General features: G+C 42.3%; 1 protein-coding gene across 4 annotated transcripts in view; it reads right to left on the reverse strand.

The window, feature by feature from the left end:
• The window catches only part of RAB11FIP4 (RAB11 family interacting protein 4), a 1,128,176-nt gene that overhangs the window by 64,719 nt on the left and 1,041,900 nt on the right, over positions 1-21,557 (reverse strand). For all 4 annotated transcript variants that reach the window (XM_069200002.1, XM_069200003.1, XM_069200004.1 and 1 more), the window contains 5 exons: positions 18,952-19,143; positions 15,358-15,492; positions 6,708-6,743; positions 1,793-1,892; positions 352-455 (listed from right to left, as the gene is read on the reverse strand). In XM_069200002.1, coding sequence (XP_069056103.1) covers positions 352-455; positions 1,793-1,892; positions 6,708-6,743; positions 15,358-15,492; positions 18,952-19,143 — 567 coding nt within the window. The remainder of the gene's footprint in view (positions 1-351; positions 456-1,792; positions 1,893-6,707; positions 6,744-15,357; positions 15,493-18,951; positions 19,144-21,557) is intronic.

Raw genomic sequence — 21,557 nt, forward strand, 5'->3', positions numbered from 1 at the left:
CAAAATAATGCATTCATTTTTACTTTCCTTTTTGTTTACCCATCCAAGTTGGATCGGTTAACAAAAGTATATAAACCAACAAATGCAACTAAAAGTTAAATTCTTGTTTAGGTCTCTTATCACCATTGTTTACATTACTTTTGTACAGCGGTCAACCTTTTTCGTGCTTTACAACTGATGTTAACCTTGCACCTGGCGCCGATGCATTAAACGTGCTTTACCACAACATGAAACTTGAGGTTGAAATGAGCCATTTTAATTCTTCAGCCACCTCTCAAGGAATTAATTATTTCTTTTGTATTTTTACACAAGTACTTCCATGGAAATGCAATAAGCTAGGGCAATGTTTACCTGTGTACTAACTGTGTGTTTTCATGCTTCAATTTGCTCTTCACATCTCCGTTTGTCAGGCTATCATTTTCTAGTTCAGTAACTTTCTTTTCTAAATTGCTCACCTGCAATAGAGAGGAAGTCAAGCTGAGTTGTTAGATGCTTCCTTGCTGGGGCAATCAAAGTTGGGGCTATAAGACATTAATCACACATTTTGATCCTTCGAACCCATAGATGAGGAGGGCTAGGCAGATGCCCCTTTCTTTACCTTGAAGTTTCCTGCAGATAAGCCTAAAGGCTGGCCTTGCGAATTAGTTTATCAGATATCACTGAAAGTTACCCTGTCAACCATACTTTGATTGTCAGATAAATAAAATAATAGTACAGAGCTAAAGGTTCAATATCAGTGACCACTGTTTCATTCTTTTAATGCTGAACATGTGGGTAAGTGCTATACTACCTCAGAAAAATCCACAATTTACTTCTCAAAAACTGATTTAACTTTGAAACCCATGCACTAGTTTTGAAGTTTGTCTTTCAAAGCACATCCTTCTCATCTTATGTGGTGCTTCAAAATTACAAAGCTACTCAGATTAGGTTCTTTTTTCTAACCATAGGAACTTAGGACATGATATCCTACTGCACTTGTAAAATGGTAGATGTGATATCTATCACGTTTGTGACGGAGTACCCACCCCTCAATCTCTAAATCAGGCACTTATTTACAGTTTGGTACTCCATCAACAAGTGACGTATATCCTGTCTGCCGTACTACAACTGTCATAGGTTATAATGCGATGGCACAGATTGCAGCTTCCCTTCCCTTCCAACCTCCCATGCCACAGAAAACAATGATTCAAAAGGTTAACTTGAGAGTTACAGTCCCCAGAGTCCAGTCCTTTTAGTGAGATGACTGCAGGTCATCAACTTATGGATAACAAAACCTACAGCGATCTCACCCCACATGACTTCAATTCACTTTGACATTTATATGTAATGATACACTGTGAAAAGAAACATTTTAAAAGAAACACTAAGTTGTAGCATTGCTTTGCAAAGACGATGAACAAGCTAAGGAAAAAAATATGCAAAGGTAGGTAAAGGAAATGACATACAGTCTGACAATCGATAAAACACAATCGATAATATTATGCCCGGGTTATATAAATATTGCTAGTTACTACAAAGACTCAAGGTAAGAAATTATTCTTTGTGTGTCAAAAAAGCCATGACCCAAGATAAAATGTCAACCTAATAAAAAAATATTTTTTGATTTTAAAAGAGGCGTGCTTTCAAAATTCATAAAATCTGGTTGAAGCTGAACCCTGGAACTTTATTTAGTTACCTTACACTAAAATATTAACTATTAAATATGAATAAAAATGGAGGAATGCACACTGTTTGTTTCATAATACACTTTTAGTAGTGTGCTAGTACATTTTTTGCATAGTAAAGGCCTCACCTTCTCTGTTATATCAGTGTCGCAAGAGTCTATACTATCTCTGAACAGATCTTCTGTACTGCCATTGCTGCTGCTGAAATTGCTATTGTGAAAAAGTTGTCTGTAAAAAAGAAAAAGACACTTATGAAAATTTGTTCACGAGAAACCATCAGAAAAAATATAAAAAATACAAAATTATAAAGTAAAAGTTGCGTACAGCTATTAATCAACCAGATATTCCTCTGGCCTTCTACTCTAATTGATGACATTGGTCCTAGTTGTGCGGTTTGGCAAACTACATTTTGCAGGTCTCTCTAGCCACAGATACGTTGTATTATATGGTGTAGTTGTGCCATCTCACTGTTTAATACACTTGCCAACCTCTTTAGGTTCACTAGATAAAACCCTCATCTCAACCCTTGGTAGCTATGGCACTGAGCAGCAAGGTTACACAGAGAAACAAGTGTAAACTCAAGATATTTGACGCCTATTTCTAAAAATAGACATATTTTCACAAGAATGTAGATGATAGAATGAAAAAGATCCACCTGGGGTTCTGGAGAAATATATTATACAAACAATAATGAATCAAAACAATTTCACTCATTTATGAACAAGCCATGGCAAAATCAACCCATTGGACAATTAAAAAAAAATTCAAATAAAACTTAGGTAAATGTCAGTGTGGTCAGTTAGAAGTACTTGGGGCAACCACCTCTGGCAAGGAACTAGTCAGGGGAACCAGCAAGTTCCTCAAGAGCAGTTATATCCACATAAGAAGCAGTGCTCCAGCAGTTCCAGGCAGTTTATCCACATTGCAATGGATTCCTATTGAGTGGTCATGGTGCAAGGGATGAAGGATGCTGAAGATGCTCCAAGGATGTTGTGGATGCGATGCAGTCGACGGGGGTCTTCCTGCAGGAGTTCATCAGTCCCCAATGAAGGTGAGGAGGTCGTGGTTGCAGGGTTGACATCCCACAAAGTCCTCGATGGTCTAGCTGAAGTCCAGTGGCCACTGTACTACCAGTTGCCTGTTGTCACAATCACAGACCAATATCTTGCTTTTTCTGGGTTCCGACAGCACTCCTGGGCTCAGCAAGCTCAGGGGCAACTAAGCATCAGGTCTTGTTGTTCGGTGCTGCACTGCGGCAGTGGTAGTGGCTGGAAGACTTTGGGCTACAAAGTTGCCCCAGCAGGGTTCTTCAACTGCTCTGTCCCTGTGCTGTGAACAGGAGGCTAGCTAAGCTCTGGAGACAGCTTTTCCTTCAGCAGGACACAGCAGGCACAGCCCCTTTCTTTGCTGGCTACCAAGTGCAGCAGGTGCAGTCTTTGTCAGTGTAGCCTCTCTTTGCTGGTCCATTGGTGCAGCAGGGCAGTCCTTCTTCGGTACTTCTTTCAAGGCGGTTGAGATCTGAGGTCTGGGTGCTAGGGGTGCCCCCTTTATGCTCGGAAAGTGCCCTCAGGGCAGGATTGGGTTGGCAGCCCATAGGCTACCAGGTTCCCTCACACCTGCTGACCACTTCTAGTGGAGTGTCGCATCTGGCTATCCCAGGATGCAGCATTTTGCCAAGTCCCATGTTGGTGAGACCCCTGTATCTGTGTTTAGACCTCCCTAGCCAACTCCAAGGTGGGGCTACCTCAGGGCTACACGCCCCTGGGGAAAATGGTTTTGCATCTTATTTCCCCTCTCTGCTTCCCATGCCAGACTGTCTACCTCAACAATGGGGTAGCCCTCCCTCTTGGTGTTACAAATCCACGCTTCGAAGGTGGCTTCACTTTTGAATCCTGGCTTTTGGGGCTAACACCCAACTGGCTTCCTGAAAGAGGGAGGTGACACCTCCCTGACCTGCAGTCCCTCATTGTTCTCCTTCCTGAGACTCGATAGTAGATCTCTCCAGGAGGGCAAAATACTGTCTCGAGGAGCAGGCTCCATGTGTACCCCGGAAGGCATAGGATTTTCAGAGGGAACAAAGTGGCAACTTCGCTAAAGATGCACACTGCAACAAGTTACATTAATTTTGACTTGAGATACAAGTTGGGTTTAATGTACGAGTTGTTTGATACTTTGGGCGCCCACTTTGGTTGCACTGTTCAGGAGTTAGCACAGCTCAAAGGTCACCGTGTAACCCTGTACTCACAAATTGGGCAACCAAGCCTTTCCACAGTAAAAACCGTTGTTTTGTGGGTTTTACTATCAGGACATGTACAGTACATATACTGCCTGTGTCATATGTCGCACCCTGCCTTTAGGACTCGGTAGGCCTGCCAGAGGGGTGACATACACGCATGCACAGGGGAAGTGGTTGCTTTGCCATTGCTTTTCATGGCAAAGTTGGGCAAGCAGTGTGGGACTCCAAAGTAGCACAACCACTGCTGGAAGCACTGGGGTGTCCCTCTACCGTACATTACATGGAGGGAGGTCAGGCATGCCAGAAAGATATACATCCTCTATCCACTCATTAGTGCTACTGCTTGCAGTGTGTAATCGTTTTATGAGATTGTATTATACTTCCTATGAAACCTCTCCAAACCTATAGAATTGCCAGCAGACCAACCATTCACGTTTGCAATGGAGTGCACAACCAAAATTCTAGCAAAGTCACGGGTTCTCCCAAGGGGTTTGAGTGGCACAAGTGCAGCAACAGGAGCCTGATGACAAGGGTCACAGGAGTCTGTTAGCGCATAGGACTACCATTAGAAGAGGCAGGGGCACAGCTGTGAATAGCACAGCAGGTGCTGTGGCACCAATGCCCAGAGCTGTGAGGGGCCAGAGGCATCTTATTTATAGGTTTTATTATCTAACCAAGATCCATGGGCACTATCATAGCTTGTATTATTAAGATTAAAAGTACATTTATTATGCCATGGTTCCTGGAGGCAATTAGGGGGTCACTAGGGGCTGTTCTTGCAGCACAGCCAAGGCCAGGGACAAAGCAGGATCACTAGCAGTGATGGCAGTGACACTCTTCCCTTGGCCTTTGGTGGTGCAAGCATCTAGGTGCTTCTCCACCACAGCACCAAGGTGTCCAAAGGTCCTGCAGCAGCAAATACCTCACAACAGCTTCAACAGGTCCCACAAAGAGCTGTGCTAGTGGGCACCTTTCTCCAGGCAGGCTTTTCACTATAGGGGCACCCTCTCTCGTAGCAGGGGGAACTCTGCTCCTTGCAAGGCAGTCCAGCAGCGTTTCCAGCAAGGCACTTGACCCAGATGGTTCTGTTCTGGAAGGGGGTGGTAGTCAGGTAGACTCAGTCCCCTCGAACTCAGTCCTCCTATGTACTAGTACACTGTTCCATCTTGGTCATTAGGTATTCAGGAAATCTGCACTGGTCACACTGGCAAATATCTATTACCAGAGCTGACCAATCATCTTTGCTGCATGATTTCATTCCTGGGGGGCATGAAGGTTCTTCCAATCAAATATTACATGACCACTGAATGAGTCAGAGCCATAGGTGTCAGGAGCCTCTCCTGAGCTGGTTCCAACGGATGATTCCATTAGCCAAGACTAATACCTCTTAAGATTAAGTTAAGTTTTTTTAGACAATGGGGACATCTTGTTCTTGGCATTGTCCTTGTTTCAAGCCATCCCATGTCTTGATTTGTTTATTTTGTAGACTGAAAATGTACATGTTCAACGAATATGTTCATTGTTTTGTGCCACATATAATTTAGCTGTGTCAGTATTGCCAAAAGAAATGGATATTATAACGCAGTTCCAGAATTGGATGCATTGAGTCCCTCCAACTGTAACTGCGAAAATGCTGATGAACCAGGAGAAATGAACTCCCCACCTTACTGCACAGGGGTGAAAATATTTTCAAAGAAGAATCTGAAAGCTACTTCTGCCCAGGTACAACTACATCCAGAGTCCAGGAATACTACTATTGCCCCCATCTGTGGGGCCGAGAAGGTTTAAGTGACCGAGTGTAGTTGCTTCATACTGTCCAGCTGAGGTTTTCCGATACACGAAGTGCTGGCAGGGCACTGAGGTATACTCATAGTGTCTTTAGTGATATTCTCCTTTCATACACTGCAATGTTGTTCCAGTAAAGCTTCAAACAATTGCATTAGTACAAAGATTCAGAAAGACTTCCAAGTATTATGTTATGGACAAAGTTGACCCACCAGTAACTATGCCACACAAACACTCAGCCCTCAAGATGCGCATGCCCTGGACATAACCAAAGGCCTTATTTATGTGCACAAATATTTGGTACTAACTTATCATTTCCCCCGCTTTTTCTGCCACCAGCCTGGTTTATGTAATCCTTTTACAGTTTCTAGCTTCTCGTTTATAAACTAAACACAACATTGTCTTATACACAATCTTTCCATGAGCAATGTGTATACTTTTAAATACACTCTATCGGACGTAGACTCACAGTACAAGACCCCTGTGTACTATCTTTCACGTTTAAGAAGATAGTCGCTAAAGGTATTCTCCATTTTAATAAGGGCAAAGCATTCAAAGTGTCACAGAGCAAAGTTCTATAGAGTATACTGAGAGCACAACATTATATATCCATGCTTAAGCAGGTCATTGGAAGGTAGTTAAACTCTTCAAAGTACAATTGTGGAACACACTTGTAGCTAATTACGTGGCCCATTTGGTGCGAAAGATGTCACGTCTGAAAATACAAGTAAGGGTGTTTTGCAAACTGTGTATTTGACAACATCAATTTTTAAAACTACGTTATATAATATGAAAATATGTATGGAACCGGCTATGTTTGGAGATGATTGTCGGAAACTGGAAATTGTAATGTGGTCACCTGTAAAGTGGATTAAGTTGAGATTAACCCTTAAACCAAATTCATGTAACTTTGGCAGTGCGTTCAACAATCAATATATTATTTTGAAATCCTATGCGAAAAGCATTTGAGCCATATTTTTCTTTTGAAAAATGAACACTTAATATATGTGAAATGTTCTTACCGCCCAAAAGCTGTGCTTGATATTTTTCTATTTGGGCTAAAACAAAAGACAAAATAGATAAAAGAGAAAACATAAGTTATACATGATACTGATTCTGGTTACCAAAAATACAGTCACAATTCTATTTCCACGCTGTATTGTTTACACTAGCAACAGTTGGTTTTGCTTTTATGTTTAAAGCAGGCTTACTTCATTAAGTCGATCTGCTACATAAATACATTGTAAACTGTTGTAGTTCTTCCTCTTATAAGAATTCCTCCTATTCATAGGCGTTCAAAGATCATCGCCGTAGTTCTGTTAACGCTGGGTGTTGTTAAATGCAGTCTTTTACGGCTTAGTTGTAAATAGTAACAATGTGTACACATGAAGCGGACATCATTATAAAGGTGATTCTCCAGGGAGTGCAATAGTTTTGAAGGGGAAATACATTTGAGTTCCAAGACCATGAAGCATTATGAAAATGCTCAGGTCCCACCGTAAAATAATTAAAGTGCAAACACGTGGCTGTTCATCGCCCTCTAGACTCAGTGGTTTTGTCCTCCTGAAATAAATACTTCCCCTTAAAGTAAATGCAGACACAATTATCCCGACAATCACCCTAAACCCCATTGCAATACAGGACGAATGCAAGGCTGTCTTGGCCGCTCCCTCAAAAAAGCAAATAAATAAATGCAGGTGTAATTATCATGAAAACTGCTATAGAGCCCTAATCAATGCCAGGCCAAACTCCCCCATCAAAACAAAAAATAAGCATGGCAATCCCACTGTTGCTTCCTACTAAAGATAAAACAAACACTGGCAAAGCCAACAGGGCAGAAAGGGCTTTCGTCGGAAAGTACTTCCTCGTGCAGTTCAATGTAAGCACACAAAAACAAACAGAAGGGCACATCCAAACAGCTAATAAAATTATGTGAGAGATGAATACCCCCCTGGGATGTGCCAAATTGTGAATGAGGAAGGCTCGAGGCACTGGCTGTAAGAGGCTAGTTGAAAGCCAATGTTGAAAGGGACATGCCCAAAACCTAGGCTAAGTTATTAGCAGGAGATCTGTTTCACAGCTGCACTGTTAAACCAGACCTTAGAACAACACTATGAATGTGTAGCTGCCTAGCAACCTACCTCTAAAATACATATGTGTGCAACATCATGGCTGTCCTTGCTTCGGACCAGGTTGAATCTATCAAATGACTAGATTTCCCCTGTTAGATTAAAGTGGATGCAATTGCCTGGCTGATCCAATGCCCCCTCAAGAATCAACGAGATCCTATGGCTCTCTTGAAACCCATCGATAACTGATTCAGGTGGAAAAACTTGACTTGAGCTTGCCCCTGAAAACTCGATGTAGGGCCAATTCTGATGCTGCCCTGCAAATGCCCTCTTCATTTAGATGAATGTGGGTGCGACCCTGGGACTGCACTGGCATCCCCAAAGTAAATATGGGTCACACTCACTCCGCAAAACCCTATAAAATGGATGCATGTTCCATCCTCTGAAAGGTTTACACTCTCCCTGCTTCAATAATTGTTGTAATCCCAAAGCTTGCCTAGCACACACTCTGAAGCTCTACATGTGCAATCTCCTGTGAACTCAGTTTTGGTGCAACCCTCTGGCTGCAGTGGTTCTTCTTCCAAAATTATTTGGTGCACCTCTCCTATTGTCGAATTCAAAGCATGTTGAAAAGTGTGCCCTGGCAATCAATCGCCGGAGAGGTTTTATTTGAAAGAAAAATAAGATTTTTCTCCAGACCCCAACCACACTTCACAGGAAAAATATGACATAATGTGTGGAAGTAAAAAGAGGAGGCCTGTGGAGAACTAATTGTGAAGGGAATGGGGTCCACAAAGGTGATCTGAAGTTATCTGTATGTGTCACGTTTACCAGATGGAACAGGAAGAGGCTGTTGGGCCTGTTGACAAGTGTTGTTTTAAGAGTTTCCAGAAACTGATGAGTGATGCCTGTGTGGGAGGGCCGGAAAGAGAGCACAGTAATCTGAAAATTGTGAAGCAAAGCCTGTCATTGCTGGGTTACAATTACCAGAGCGAAGGGAGACACTAATGCGCCGAATGTGAAGAAGGCGGTGGCAAGCACTGATGCTTTTTACAGCCAGATTAAACATGACAGATGACAGTAGAATCAGTGGCTTATGACAAACAAATGCCTTTGGTGGGCTGCAGTCTCCTGAAATGCACGGTTTCCATACTGCTGAAGGGAGCAGGAGCTTCCTATGTGAATACTGTTGTTGGGGGCCCTTCAGGGCGCAATGAGATGTCAGCAAGGAATGTGGGGGATGTAAAGAAACATACAGCCGGGAGTGAAGCCATTTTATAAAGTTTCCTGATCAACTCAAATCTTCATTTTAAACAAAAATAAAGTATGGAAAGGACAAAGTATGCGAAATGTGTGAAAAGACCCGACGGTTGGTTCGTTTCTTTGATGAAATCCCAGTCCTGTTTCTATTGTTGTGCATGTAGTTTTGCTTCTCCCGCTATTAATCTATACAGCAGTGCTTAATTTGTGCTTATTGTTTCCGGTGCTGAGCACCGGCACTTATTTTTGAGGGCCGGGGCTTATTCTTCTGCCTCAAGCATTTGCTGGGAGCAAAAGACACATATGGGACAGACGGAGGAAGGGGAAAACGAAAAAGCGACACAAAGGGAGAAAGTAGAAAGCTGCAAGAGTGAGCTGAAGGGTCAAGGAATGTCTTTATATGGACTGAAGATGCCCGAGATGGCTTTAAGATTACGCCGCCTCAGTATTCCGTGCTCGCACATTTAAATTCAGCAGCCATGTGTTTACCTTTTTATTTACAAAACAAGCACTGTTATACGTTTTCATCAGCATATTGCTCTCCATGTCCTCAGTTTTCAAGCATTAGATTAAGTTCGAGCTCATGGGTACCAACACGTCAGTTACACTCAGGTAGGTCAATAGCCAGCTGTCCTCTCAGGCATAGTTTAGAAGTACATCATTCTGGTTATTCGTAAGAGCCCAAACTGAGAACTCGTTAACATACATGCACTCAGTCTTCCCTTACATGCTTCATTTCAGCGGCCTCTTGCACAAAGGTGCCCATAACTCATCGGCTTATGAAACTCTTGAGTTCACCTGTGGTTAGCACATCAGGATGATACCTGGCGGTGCATTTCATAACTGCGCAGTTGTTAGGAAATAACAGAGGCTTTGATTAACCACGCCCTTTCTTGCTTTATACGGAAATATGAGGTTAGGGAAAACCCCCTAAACCACTCAGGCCCTAAGTGGCCCATATCTCCTATTCAGGGGCGCCACGCTCCATGTCGTAAGTGTCCTTATTATTTGTATTATATTAATAGGAACTATGTTGTACTTTTACTCCCTTTGATGTAAAGTGGTACGCAATATACACTTGACATGTATTATTATACCTACTGAAAGGCACTTGGGAAATATTGTGTTTACTAAGTTACATCACCTTGTAACATTCATACTGTCCCTCTGCCAAGTACCCTCCTTGCAGAAATGAACCAGAGCTAGTGCCTCCCAGATACTACGCAACGAAAACCTCCCTGGACATATGACATCAACAATTACATAATCTAGGAGATCACCAATTGGTTCACATATATTCCAACTCATAATATGCAAACAGCAGTGGTTTCCAATGTTTTACAATCAAATTAAAACCCTGGCTTTCACACACAACAATGCGCCAGCGAGAGTATCGCGAGGCACTCGATCTATGAGTAACTCACGACAGCAATAAGCTGAATACATTATTCTCTCTCTTTTTTCCCTTCTTTGTTCCTTTCTCTCCCTCTTCTCACCTCCCCCTCACTGTCTCTCCCCGACTCCTTCTGTCGCATAAGCTTTCCATAAGGGCAATTGGCAAGCTCTCCTTTGGGGTCCGAGTTGTGTCTAGGGAGCAGAAAACAGACAAAAATTCTCCCATCCCAATTAGTTCTCCAGAGGCCTCCTCTTTTTATTGCCACACATTATGTGATATTTTTCCTGTGAAGTGTGGTTGAGTTCTGCAGGAAAATCTTGTTTTTCTTTCATGTTATGATATTCCAGCTAAAATCACAGCATGTCTTCTAGAGCAGGCCAGGTTCATGCATACACATACGCAACAAATCAGTTGAAAAAGCACCTTAGCTCAAATTACAATTGCAACAGTTTTCAACCCATGTTTCTGAAACCAATCTAGACGTGCGCGTAAAAAGGGGTACAGCGTGTGGAAATAGCAACTGACCCGGTTTTCCATATGTTATTTCCAGATTTTTCTAAGTATTTGCTAACACTTTCTATCAGTTTCAAGCACAGAGGACAAACAAGAACAATTTAAGCTCAGCTTTAAGTAGGCGATTGTGCAGGACCCTAACCTATAAATGACCCCATAAATACATAGGTAGGGAAATAATTGTCATATATGAAGAAATATTAAAATTATAATGTACATGCAGTCTTACCTTCGCTCTAAATCACAGATCTCAAGTTGCCCCATGTAAGCTCTGGGCAGCTTGGCACACTTAACTCTTAGATAAATTCAGGTTAGTAATAACCTTTAAATAGTCAATGTTGGCCTACAAGTGGCTCTTGTACTCTTGGTTTAAATTTATATGGCAGCATACACCTCTCATTTCATATTCTACTCCACTACCTTAAACTCTTTACTGGTCAAAGTCAAATCTGCCAACATTTGGAAAGCCTTTAGACCTGAATCATTCCCGTTTTTATAGTAAATACAGAAACAATACATTAAGTTCTTCATTTCCAAAGTTTCCTCCTCTAGTAAATCTATTTACCTTTACCCAGAGATTATGCAGCAACGTGCCGCAGTACGCCCATGTCATTACAGACTCACCCTTCTTTGACATGAGACTGCCACAACCCAAGCACCTCAAATGGCGGCTCTATAGAAAGGCAAAGGACTACAACATAGGTATGTAGGTTCAAAAACAAGGCTGCTGCAGCTACCACACATTAATGTCTCTTCCATAATAACTGAAAATATATGCTCGCAGAGTTCTATAAGAAAAAACGAATTCATTTTATATTCATGAAGATGCTTCACTTTTACCCTTGATGCATTTTCATTTACAGTACTTGATTTTCAATTCAAATTTAATAGAAGATTATGAGTTAAAGGAAGTGCCATAGCTAGCGGAAAAAGAACAGGCATTTGTAATGCAATAGGTCTCGCATTTGTGAGAGTTAGAGCTATTGGCTTTGTAAATCACAATCTCTTTTACCTATGTGTTTTGGTTTGGAGTGTAGTGAACATATGACAGGTGCCACAGCAACTCTCCCAGGCCTGTCGATGCAGGAGAGAGAACACAACAAGGCCGCCATCTTGGGAGTGTTTTTGCCTCATTCCTACAGGCTGACTGTGATACCCTAGCGATGCAACCATTTCTAGTGTGTATACCTAAACTTTTATATCACCAAAGAAGCCACAAAGAGGCACCTTCATGGCATTTATCCCAGGGAATGTGTGTTAAACTTTTAAAGGAATTATTCCTCTACATTGGCAATACCAGCCGAACTTTTAAAAACATGGACTGTATACTAAGAGAATAACAGAAGAGGCAGCCTTAACTGCATATGAATTATAGCGATTTTGTTAAGAATGGCACCTGCTTTGCAGTACTATGAAATGGCAGAACCTGTATTACCAAGCTCTATATTTAAAACAAACTGAGTTATTCCCAACACTCATATAAAAAACAAGCTATTCCCAGACTGCCCCAACATGCACCGGACAAAGAACCCTTGGGAAGAGGATGTGGTGTAAGGACTAGAGCTGCTGACATTGGAGGTGGGGAACACTGTACAAATCTCGGTACTGGGTCAACGTCCAGGGATTCTGGGTAAATCGCCTAATCTCCCCTTGCTAAATGAATATGTTATTGTGCAATATAACCAGTGCTCATATAAAATGCTGTAATACCTTTGTATCAAGTTTGCGCTATCTAAAAATGCAGAAAAAAAATAAAGCGCTTCAATACCTTTGTGTCGAGTTCGCCCTACATAAAACTACAAAAAAAATTAAAAAGACCCCGCAGACATGACAAAGAAACAGAAAGATGCCTGAAACCAAGGAAAATGAAGAAACAACATACCATCATAAGCGAAGCAAACAGGCAAAAGAAAAAATAGTGCGCCACACTAAGGTACCTTCCCGATCATGCAATAATGCATGTAACAGGGTCAGTCTCCAAGGCCATAACAAAACAGCCTCAAGACAGGACAAACATAAAGCATTTACCAACAACATCAAAGTATTTTTGAAAGGCAGGCCCAGTAACGAATTAAAGTGATGGGTATGGTTAAAGCCTACAGAATAGATTACAACAGATCAAAAAAGCAGCACTTGCACGCTGCTATGCTCGACCTAAAAATGTAGCTTAGATACTTTGAGCCTATTAGCAAAACAAGGAAGAAAGGATGTTACAATCAGGCAGTCTGATTACGAGTGGGTTGTTTAATTCCGACTCGTGCATAAACCTCTGTTTATGCATGGGCTGGAATTATGAGTTAAAAGGCATTTAACATACCCAATAATTCTCGTATGTGATAATTACCTCAAGCTTCATTCAATTTATTGAACCTTGCAGATTTTGGTGTGTTAAAACAATAAAATGTGCATGCTATTTACCAAAAACTCATAATGGGCGCTATTTTCTGCACTCAATAATGAACTTACCCATGGTATTGTTATTTATCAGGTGCGCTAAATAGCAGCTACACTCATGTTCAGGGCCTACGTGTTTATTTTCCAGTTTGTCCTGGTGCGTGTTGGTAGACATGCAACTAACAACAAACATATCGAAAGTCAGTTTTGGTGCCATTCTGTGAGGTAAGAAGTTGTCTCCATTTGTTTTCATGTCGAAGGGAAAGTACATTACAGCAGATGATAGTATAGCCTATAAAATGGTATGTAGAACTATACAGAGCTATATTTGTTTCAGTCTCATCTATAACCACGGCCTAGTGTTTATATTATCGATGTAAAGGATTATAATTTCTTCTGCTGGAATAAAGGGACTTGTTGACTTGAGTTACAGTGTCAGTTAGCAAACTGTATTGCAGTTTGCTGAAAAATAGGAGATCAGTGTTTCTAAGTCCTGGTGAAAATGTGGAGACATACTTCTGCATTAGCCACATAAAGCTTAATGGAATAATGGACTGTTGAGCACTTCATTGAGTAAAATGCAGCTGTGGTGGGCTGTAAACACAGGGATAGGTTGCTGCCATCAACATTACAATGTCCTATCCCATAGGGTCTGCCTCTTGCACTCTCCCAACTCTCCTTACGATATGGGCAAAGCAGTGAGGTAGATAGAGGCGGAGCAGGAGGGAAACGAGTGGCTGCTTCTTCCACTCCTCCTGGAGGTCAGTTTGTCACAGACCTGCAGAAGGAGAGAAGAGAAAGGTCTGTGCAGTGCCTGAGTTACTGCAACTCTGTGCTCCTTGCTTGAGGCTACGAAGAGTGGAGGCTACCCAGAGGATTTGATATAGCGTCCCTGTGGTTCAAAAGCAGGTTGAGAGAGGCCTTACCTATTGATTTAATACACTGAAAGATTGGGCCAGGCGGCTGCCGCTGTCTGAACAAACTCACTTGATCTTAACCTGTAGCTGCAAGGGATGCCTCGGGCATCTCCTGATCACTGCTGAATGTTCTAATAGTCTTAGAGACAGCAACAGCTTGCCATATCTTCCACTAAAAACGTTGCTCCATCTTTAGAGGTCCAAGCTTACGGTGATGGAGAACAGTGGTTATTTTCACCCCCCCCCTTTCTCCTGTGGTGCACACTGTGAAATAGAGGCAGAAAGAAGGAGTTCACCTCCCTTGTTATTGGCACTCACCTTCAGTTCAGACCAATAGCAATGCAGGAGTAGGCCTTTATTGGAACGTGGTGGGCTTTAAGGGCATGCACCAGTACAAAATATACAGGCACAGACTTGTCCACAGCTTCTTAAACAGATGATGTGGTAAAGCATCAGAGACGCTCAGAGCATCAAGGCAGTCCTAAAAGCAACACTATTTTATATTCTTCCCCTTTACGTTCGCTGAGCTACGACTCTTATATAATCATGGACTGGATCACAAAAAGTTCAACTCCTGTGTGACAAGTGCAAAATGTGACTTTGCTTCATCAGGAAATGCTTGTGCTTTGGTGAAGTTTTCCACCTGTAGTAAGCCTCATTTGTGTCTGGGATGAATGATCATTGAAAGGTTTGTGAATGACACAAGCATTTTGACCACAGGCTTGGTCATCACTATCATGAAGTGAATTTACTCATGATGAGTTGCAATGAGAAAAGGAGTTTACTATTCTCAGGGCTTGTAAAAAGGCATAGAAACAATGGAAAACGGATTCCCGTTTCAGAAAGTGTTAAAACAAAATATTTATTTCAAATGTTTGAAGTTTTAATGTTAGTGGTATGCCAGTTTGGTTCAGATCAACTCACTAACACACTAAAGTAGACAAGAGCGAATACATGAGCAGGGACTAGAGAAACTAAAGCTTCCAATAAACCTTTACAACTTTTTGTGACAAGATCCTTTTGTTCCAGAAACACGTCAAGAGGACATAGTTCTCTGTTTCCAAGGAAGACAGCGTAAAGAATGGACAATGACTCTCATATGGAATGGGTAATTTCATTTTACCTGTTTGCTTTCAAGTTCTTCAGTCGCGCTTCCAGGTCGTTCAGCAGGTTGATTTTTTTACAGCACTGAGAGCAGTAGACATCAAGTAACTCGCCGTTGTAAACGTGCCTCATCTTCCTTGGTGTCTGGCCAGCACTATACAGGAGGACGAGGGTTAATTTAAATTTAATTCAATGGAATCCTCTATTTTAAACAGTCACACAGCAGGTTTCATTTGCAAGTATGAAAATAATATACAAAAGGCATATGATAATCAAAACATTGCTTTCATAAAGGCGTTCAGAGAGCTGCAATGAAAGAATTAGAAAAGAAAAGAAGAAATTCCATACCAAACCTTCACCCAATTCTATCTTTAGCACAACAATTTACTGCAGCTGTACTTTTGTTAATCAACGTCATGCAATGATTAGGGAAATGTGAATGTTATTTACATTCCCTAAAGCTCCGGAAAGATGACCTCTTGTTCTAATGGGCACTAGAGATATCAATATTTTTTGCTACTTTGAACTTCAGAAATCATTAATAACAATGCAAGTCAATGTAGAATCACATTTCAGGTACTTCTGTCTCAGTAGTCAATGGTACAATACACGTCAATGAATGATCACCATTTGATAACTATATTTCTTAACAGTCAATGGGGCAATGAACCTCCATGGAGGTTCATAATTTGGTCGCTTTCTATTTTAGCAGTCAGTGGTACAATACATGCCATGAAGAATCACCATTTGGTCACTTTCCATCTTATCAGTCAATAGCGAATTACTCAATAATGGAAGATCACCATTTGGGTGCTTCCTACCTTAGCATTGTTGCAATGGACGCCAATGGAGGATTACCATTTAACCATATTCTATCTTACTGGTCGAAAAAGAAATGATCATCAATAACAAAGAAGTAAAGAAAGTCGGTGAAAAAATCAAATCTTTTCCACTTTCGTCTTTGGAAGTCAATAACCAGGGAATTGTCTTTCTCCTGACGTCTCACAGTTACCAGTGGAATGTGGTGAAGATTAATGAGTTAGCAGAAGTGTCATATGTTGGTGCGCAAAAACGGTGGACACGTGTGAACACCTGCCATGTGGGATTACATGGCAATCCAAAATATGTACCTTATGTTACAATCAGAGTCCAAAATCAAGAGTTTCTACAAAAAGCAACTAATCACAAACTTTGGACAGCCACTTTCTGCCTCTTTAGATCCCACACTAAAACCTAAATGTCCTGGAGAAACATTCAAATCTTAGTTGGACTTTATTACCCTTCCAACAGGTGGTGGAAGCTAGTGATGCCACTTGGTATTCATTGAAACACAAGGTAGATTTAATTAAGGTCAGCTACCTTCTTCCCAAATGCATAAACACTCTGCTTGATATTCTACACCAGGCTTCTCCAACCAGTACCTCGTGAGCTACTGGTAGATCTCCAGCTACCTGTAAGTAGCTCTCCTGTCCAGCTCAGCCTACTACATTAAAAGCTTTTGCTTAGTTGAAATTTTATATTTATAACAAAATTGAAAAGCACGTAATTGAGATGGGAAAGAGTGTATATTCCGATCTAATCAACTGATGTTTGGACAAAAATGGTTGATTTTCCATAAATATAATTGAAGCTGACATTTCAGTACTACATAATGCAGAGTTGGGGAGAAGTATTTATTAACTTTGTGCCAGGTGTATTGCAGCTATGGCTGTTATGTATTTCCCAAGAAGAGGCATGCTGATGAACTGAGGTGATCACTGCTGGTAATCTGGCACATGGTGGCCACAAATGTAATTTTGTCAAATGCTGTGACAATTACAACTCTAAAAATATTTATTGTTCAGGGTGATTTTCATTGAACATAAGTAGCTCTTATCAGAGAAAAGATTGGAGACCTCTGTTCTACACATCATCAAAGCCATTACCTCTATTTGGAAATCTGAGGGCCTGATTTAGATGTTGGCAGTAACGGTTCCACTGCTGACTTTTGGACTGGAAACCCGACCGCTGCTGTGATGGTCTCTTCCCCCCGTATTTAGATGTTGGCGGTCCCATAGACGAAAGCCTTCATTCGAACAGCTGTCTCTTCCAAGAAACACTGCCCAGGTCGATGGCGGGAGAGGGGTGACCCCAGCCACCCTTCCTGCCTTGCAGATATGGATGTGTCTTAACGCCAAGAAAAAAGTGGGCCATTCAACCTCCACTTCTGAGTTCGCGGATTGCAGAGCAGGTGAAAACTCACCTTTTTTCCCTATTCCTCCCCGTCTTTGACTGGACACGACTGGACAACACCTGCCATCACTGCTGCCACCGACCCACGGAGAAAACACGACCCCTCAGTCATCAGACTCAGAGGTAGGGACGCTGCATTGCCAGGGTACGGTGAGTCACCACTGCACTGCATGAGAAGTTGGGACCACTGCGGACATATACATGTCACAGTAATTTATTAAAGTTACTGTGATATGCATATGTGAGGGGCACGAGTGGGTCAGACACGGATGGGGACACAATGGTTTAAGACACATATCGCACACATTAAACTGTCATTATGGTGCCAGTATTCATTGGCAAACAATGACAGTACATTTACACCTGTCAACTGTATCCATGTGTCCACATTGCCAGGGGACCTGTACCTGTCATGTTGTGCTGCGAGTTGTGTGCGTGAGTCAGTATGTGCATGTGTGTATGAGGTACGATCGGCTGGGTGAGCGGGTGAGAGCTGGAGTGGGTGCTGTGGTTGTGTCGTAATGTGTGCCACTTGCATATGGCTTTGATGCTGTTGTGTATGGTGTGTTGTGTTGCTGCGCTCAACATTCAGATGTGTGGTTGTCGCTGTAATGATGTGTTTATATTTATTTTGTCTGTTTCCTTCTGGGCAGCCTGTTCACAATCTACAGATGACAAACAAGATCAAGTGCTGTCTGAGGAGAGAGGAGTCACTTTCATAAAGTGACAATTCTTCTCTGTGGGATGGGTGATGGCTTGCAATTAATATCTCTGTACCACTTCCTAAAGAGAGACCTCTGGGCTAAAGAAGGTGCTTGTTCAATTTTGTTTGATAAACTCATCAGATAAACTAACCTTTACAGCATCTCAGCATAGTGAAAGATCAAACCTTTCAGCGACGTCATGAAGATAACTTTTGCACTGTGCCATCTGAACCAGCTAAAAATCTGGCTGATATGTTACTGGCGCCAAAATAAAACACACTTCAACTTAATCAGTGTGGTGTTTTCACTCACCACGGTGTCCAACAAGGGCCAGAACCATGACAGATTGCCAGAATATCGCCAAAAGGTTTGCATACAATGAAACTCATTTGAACGAATTTACATACCAGTTATCCTAAAAATCTGGCTTGGATCCAGACACCTTGCATTTGTATTTGTACATGATAAACAGTCGAGTAGACATGTTTCTGTACAAGGACATCTTACTTTCAGCTATGCGGCTTTTTGATCAGTTCTTTTCCATCACTCTGTAAATGTCAGTTTTCAAAAAGCACCACAAGGAAATCCAAATAGGCGTGAAGATGATCACACCTCATGCGTCTACCCCACACCAGGCAGCCTGACTGCTATTCCTCTCACACACGAGACCCAGTCACCTGGAGGACACTGACGAGCCCAGGTCTGAAAAGGCGTTGGTCCTGCTCTCGTCATCTGGGCACGGACTGCTTGGTGTGAAATCAACGTCATCGCCTTCACCGTAGTCTTCAAACTGCTCCTCGTTGCTGATCAGTGAGGCAGTGGAGTGAGACGAGAAGTCGGAGGTGGCGGAAGTGCCGTGTCCGTTTAACCTGCAAAAAGCAACACCACATCACAAGTCTGGAAATAGCACAACACCCTGTTCAACTCCGCCACTGCATTAGTAAGTCACCTTCAGGCGCTGCATGACTAACGCTGCCTGATAGTGAAACAAAACATGAGGCTAAAGCTCGTGTACAGAAACTGCTTCGACACGTAAGACGGGATTTCACATCATTGTTAAATACCATAACACAATAACAGATTTCAGCAGCAACGTCAGAGATGCACTGTGTCGTTTGAAGCATTAATTACACTGTGTGTTTGTCAAGCTCCCATGTCAGCTATGGTTTGTCTCCTGCACCACGATCCCTGGAGCTCAGTTTCCATGTACTAAAGCACAGCTTTGTCAGCTTGTGCAGATCTTCCCCTAATGCAGAGGCAATCAGCCTGCTACAACCCTCACCATGAAAGATCTTTCAGGCACTACATTCTGGGGGCACTGCAATAAACCTCCAGGGCTCTCATTTTCTAATAACCCTATTTTCTACAAGCAAAGCTGGGGTTGCCAGGTAGTTGCAGTACTTATTAAAGCAAGAGTGGCATTGTAGGTATAAAGCTACCTCTTAGTCTTTCCTCTGTGTTTATGTCGCCTACCTAGGAGAAAAAACAACTTCTAGGAGAGTAGGGGACACACCAGCACATCCGATGCCGTCACAAACGTGATGGATATCCCATGTGTCTTATTTCAAGTACCACAGAATCTAATGAAGTTGTAAAAAGGCAAACGCGATACCTTTCATGTTTGTGACAAAGTAACTTGTCAGCTTAACTTTTAATAAGGCCATAGTATTGCACAGCTAGAAAAGATAAACTACAGATTGGGGTGGACTGCGTTACTGGTGGCTCAGGAAAGCACTATGTAAATGTTACGGACACCTTACATGGACACTGCATATGAAATAAAAGACTAATATCATTATACCTTTTTTTCCATTGGAGGGGGGCAAAGAACCAACTGTGCTCTGGAGCAGGGGGGAATAAAAACCCCGTTGAAGGGATGAGCATAAACATACAACGAAAGGGAGTGCCCACCCCCCATGGCTTTAACATCATACCCCTTGTTCACACCATGCAGGGCTAAATGGGAGAAGCTGGCCTAAATTACAACGGCACAATGTTTGAAAGAGCAGAGGTGAGAGGCAGAAGGGGAACAGATTCCAGTCATTGCAATCCTCAAAAGTGTTTGTGGGGGAAAGAGGTAATTGGTAAAAAGAGGGCAGTTGGCAATGTTGACTCCAGCTAGAGGGTGACTGGTTGTTTGAGCATGCATCAACTGACTGCAGTTCGCAGACTGACCTTTCCTCAGATTTCTTTCCTGAACTGAACCCTGTTAGAGGTGATTCGCCCAATGTTTCTTAGATAATGTGTATGCATATCTGTCCTACATTGCTAATTTAATTCATCTCACTTGATTTGTAAATCGTGAATTGGAAACCTAGGTCATAGGGCCTTTTATTATGACAGAAATAAAAACAACTAGTGTAACCAGCCCTAAAATGGTAAACAGTGCCTATTTTAGGATTTATAGCCTTCTTTCATGATATATGCATTGTTCGCACGAAAAAAAAAAAAAAAAAATCTGGAAATAGTTGTGCCGCCGCACCGTGTGGGAAGTGAAACGGAACATCAGTCACTTGGTTCATGTAGTCTCCTGCTGCCGGCAGAATTATCACAGCTTTAACACGCGCCCACACAGGATTCAGTCTCTAATCTTACATAATCACTGAGAACCTAACTACTACTTCAAAGCATGTTCGTGTGCGTCAAAGAAATATTGAACAAAGCCAGAGAAATGCCAAGGTTCAATCTGATTAAACTAAAATTTGACTTGATACCTCTACACGTTTGGCTTTCTGCTCTGCGGTAAGAAGTGTGTGTTCTCTGTGGTGAGGGGTCATATGAACTCTCTGCGAAGAATTGTGATAGGTCTCGTGTGTTGAGGCGTGATACGCCCTGTGTGATACGGGGTGGTAAGTCCTGTGTGGTGGGGGTTTGTATGCCCTCTGTGATGAGGGGTGATATGTCCTCTGTGATGAGAGGTGATATGCCCTGTGTGATAAGGGGCGGTAAGTCCTGTGTGGTGAGGGGTTGTATGCCCTCTGTGATGAGAGGTGATATGTCCTCTGTGATGAGAGGTGATATGCCCTGTGTGATAAGGGGCGGTAAGTCCTGTATGGTGAGGGGTTGTATGCCCTCTGTGATGAGGGGTGATATGTCCTCTGTGATGAGAGGTGATATGTCCTCTGTGATGAGAGGTGATATGCCCTGTGTGATACGGGGTGGTAAGACCTGTGTGGTGAGGGGTTGTATGTTCTCTGTGATGAGGGGTGATATGTTCTCTGTGATGAGAGGTGATATACCCTCTGTGATGAGAGGTGATATGCCCTGTGTGATAAGGGGCGGT

This window comes from Pleurodeles waltl, chromosome 7 (assembly GCF_031143425.1).
Source record: "Pleurodeles waltl isolate 20211129_DDA chromosome 7, aPleWal1.hap1.20221129, whole genome shotgun sequence".
NCBI lineage: Eukaryota > Metazoa > Chordata > Amphibia > Caudata > Salamandridae > Pleurodeles > Pleurodeles waltl.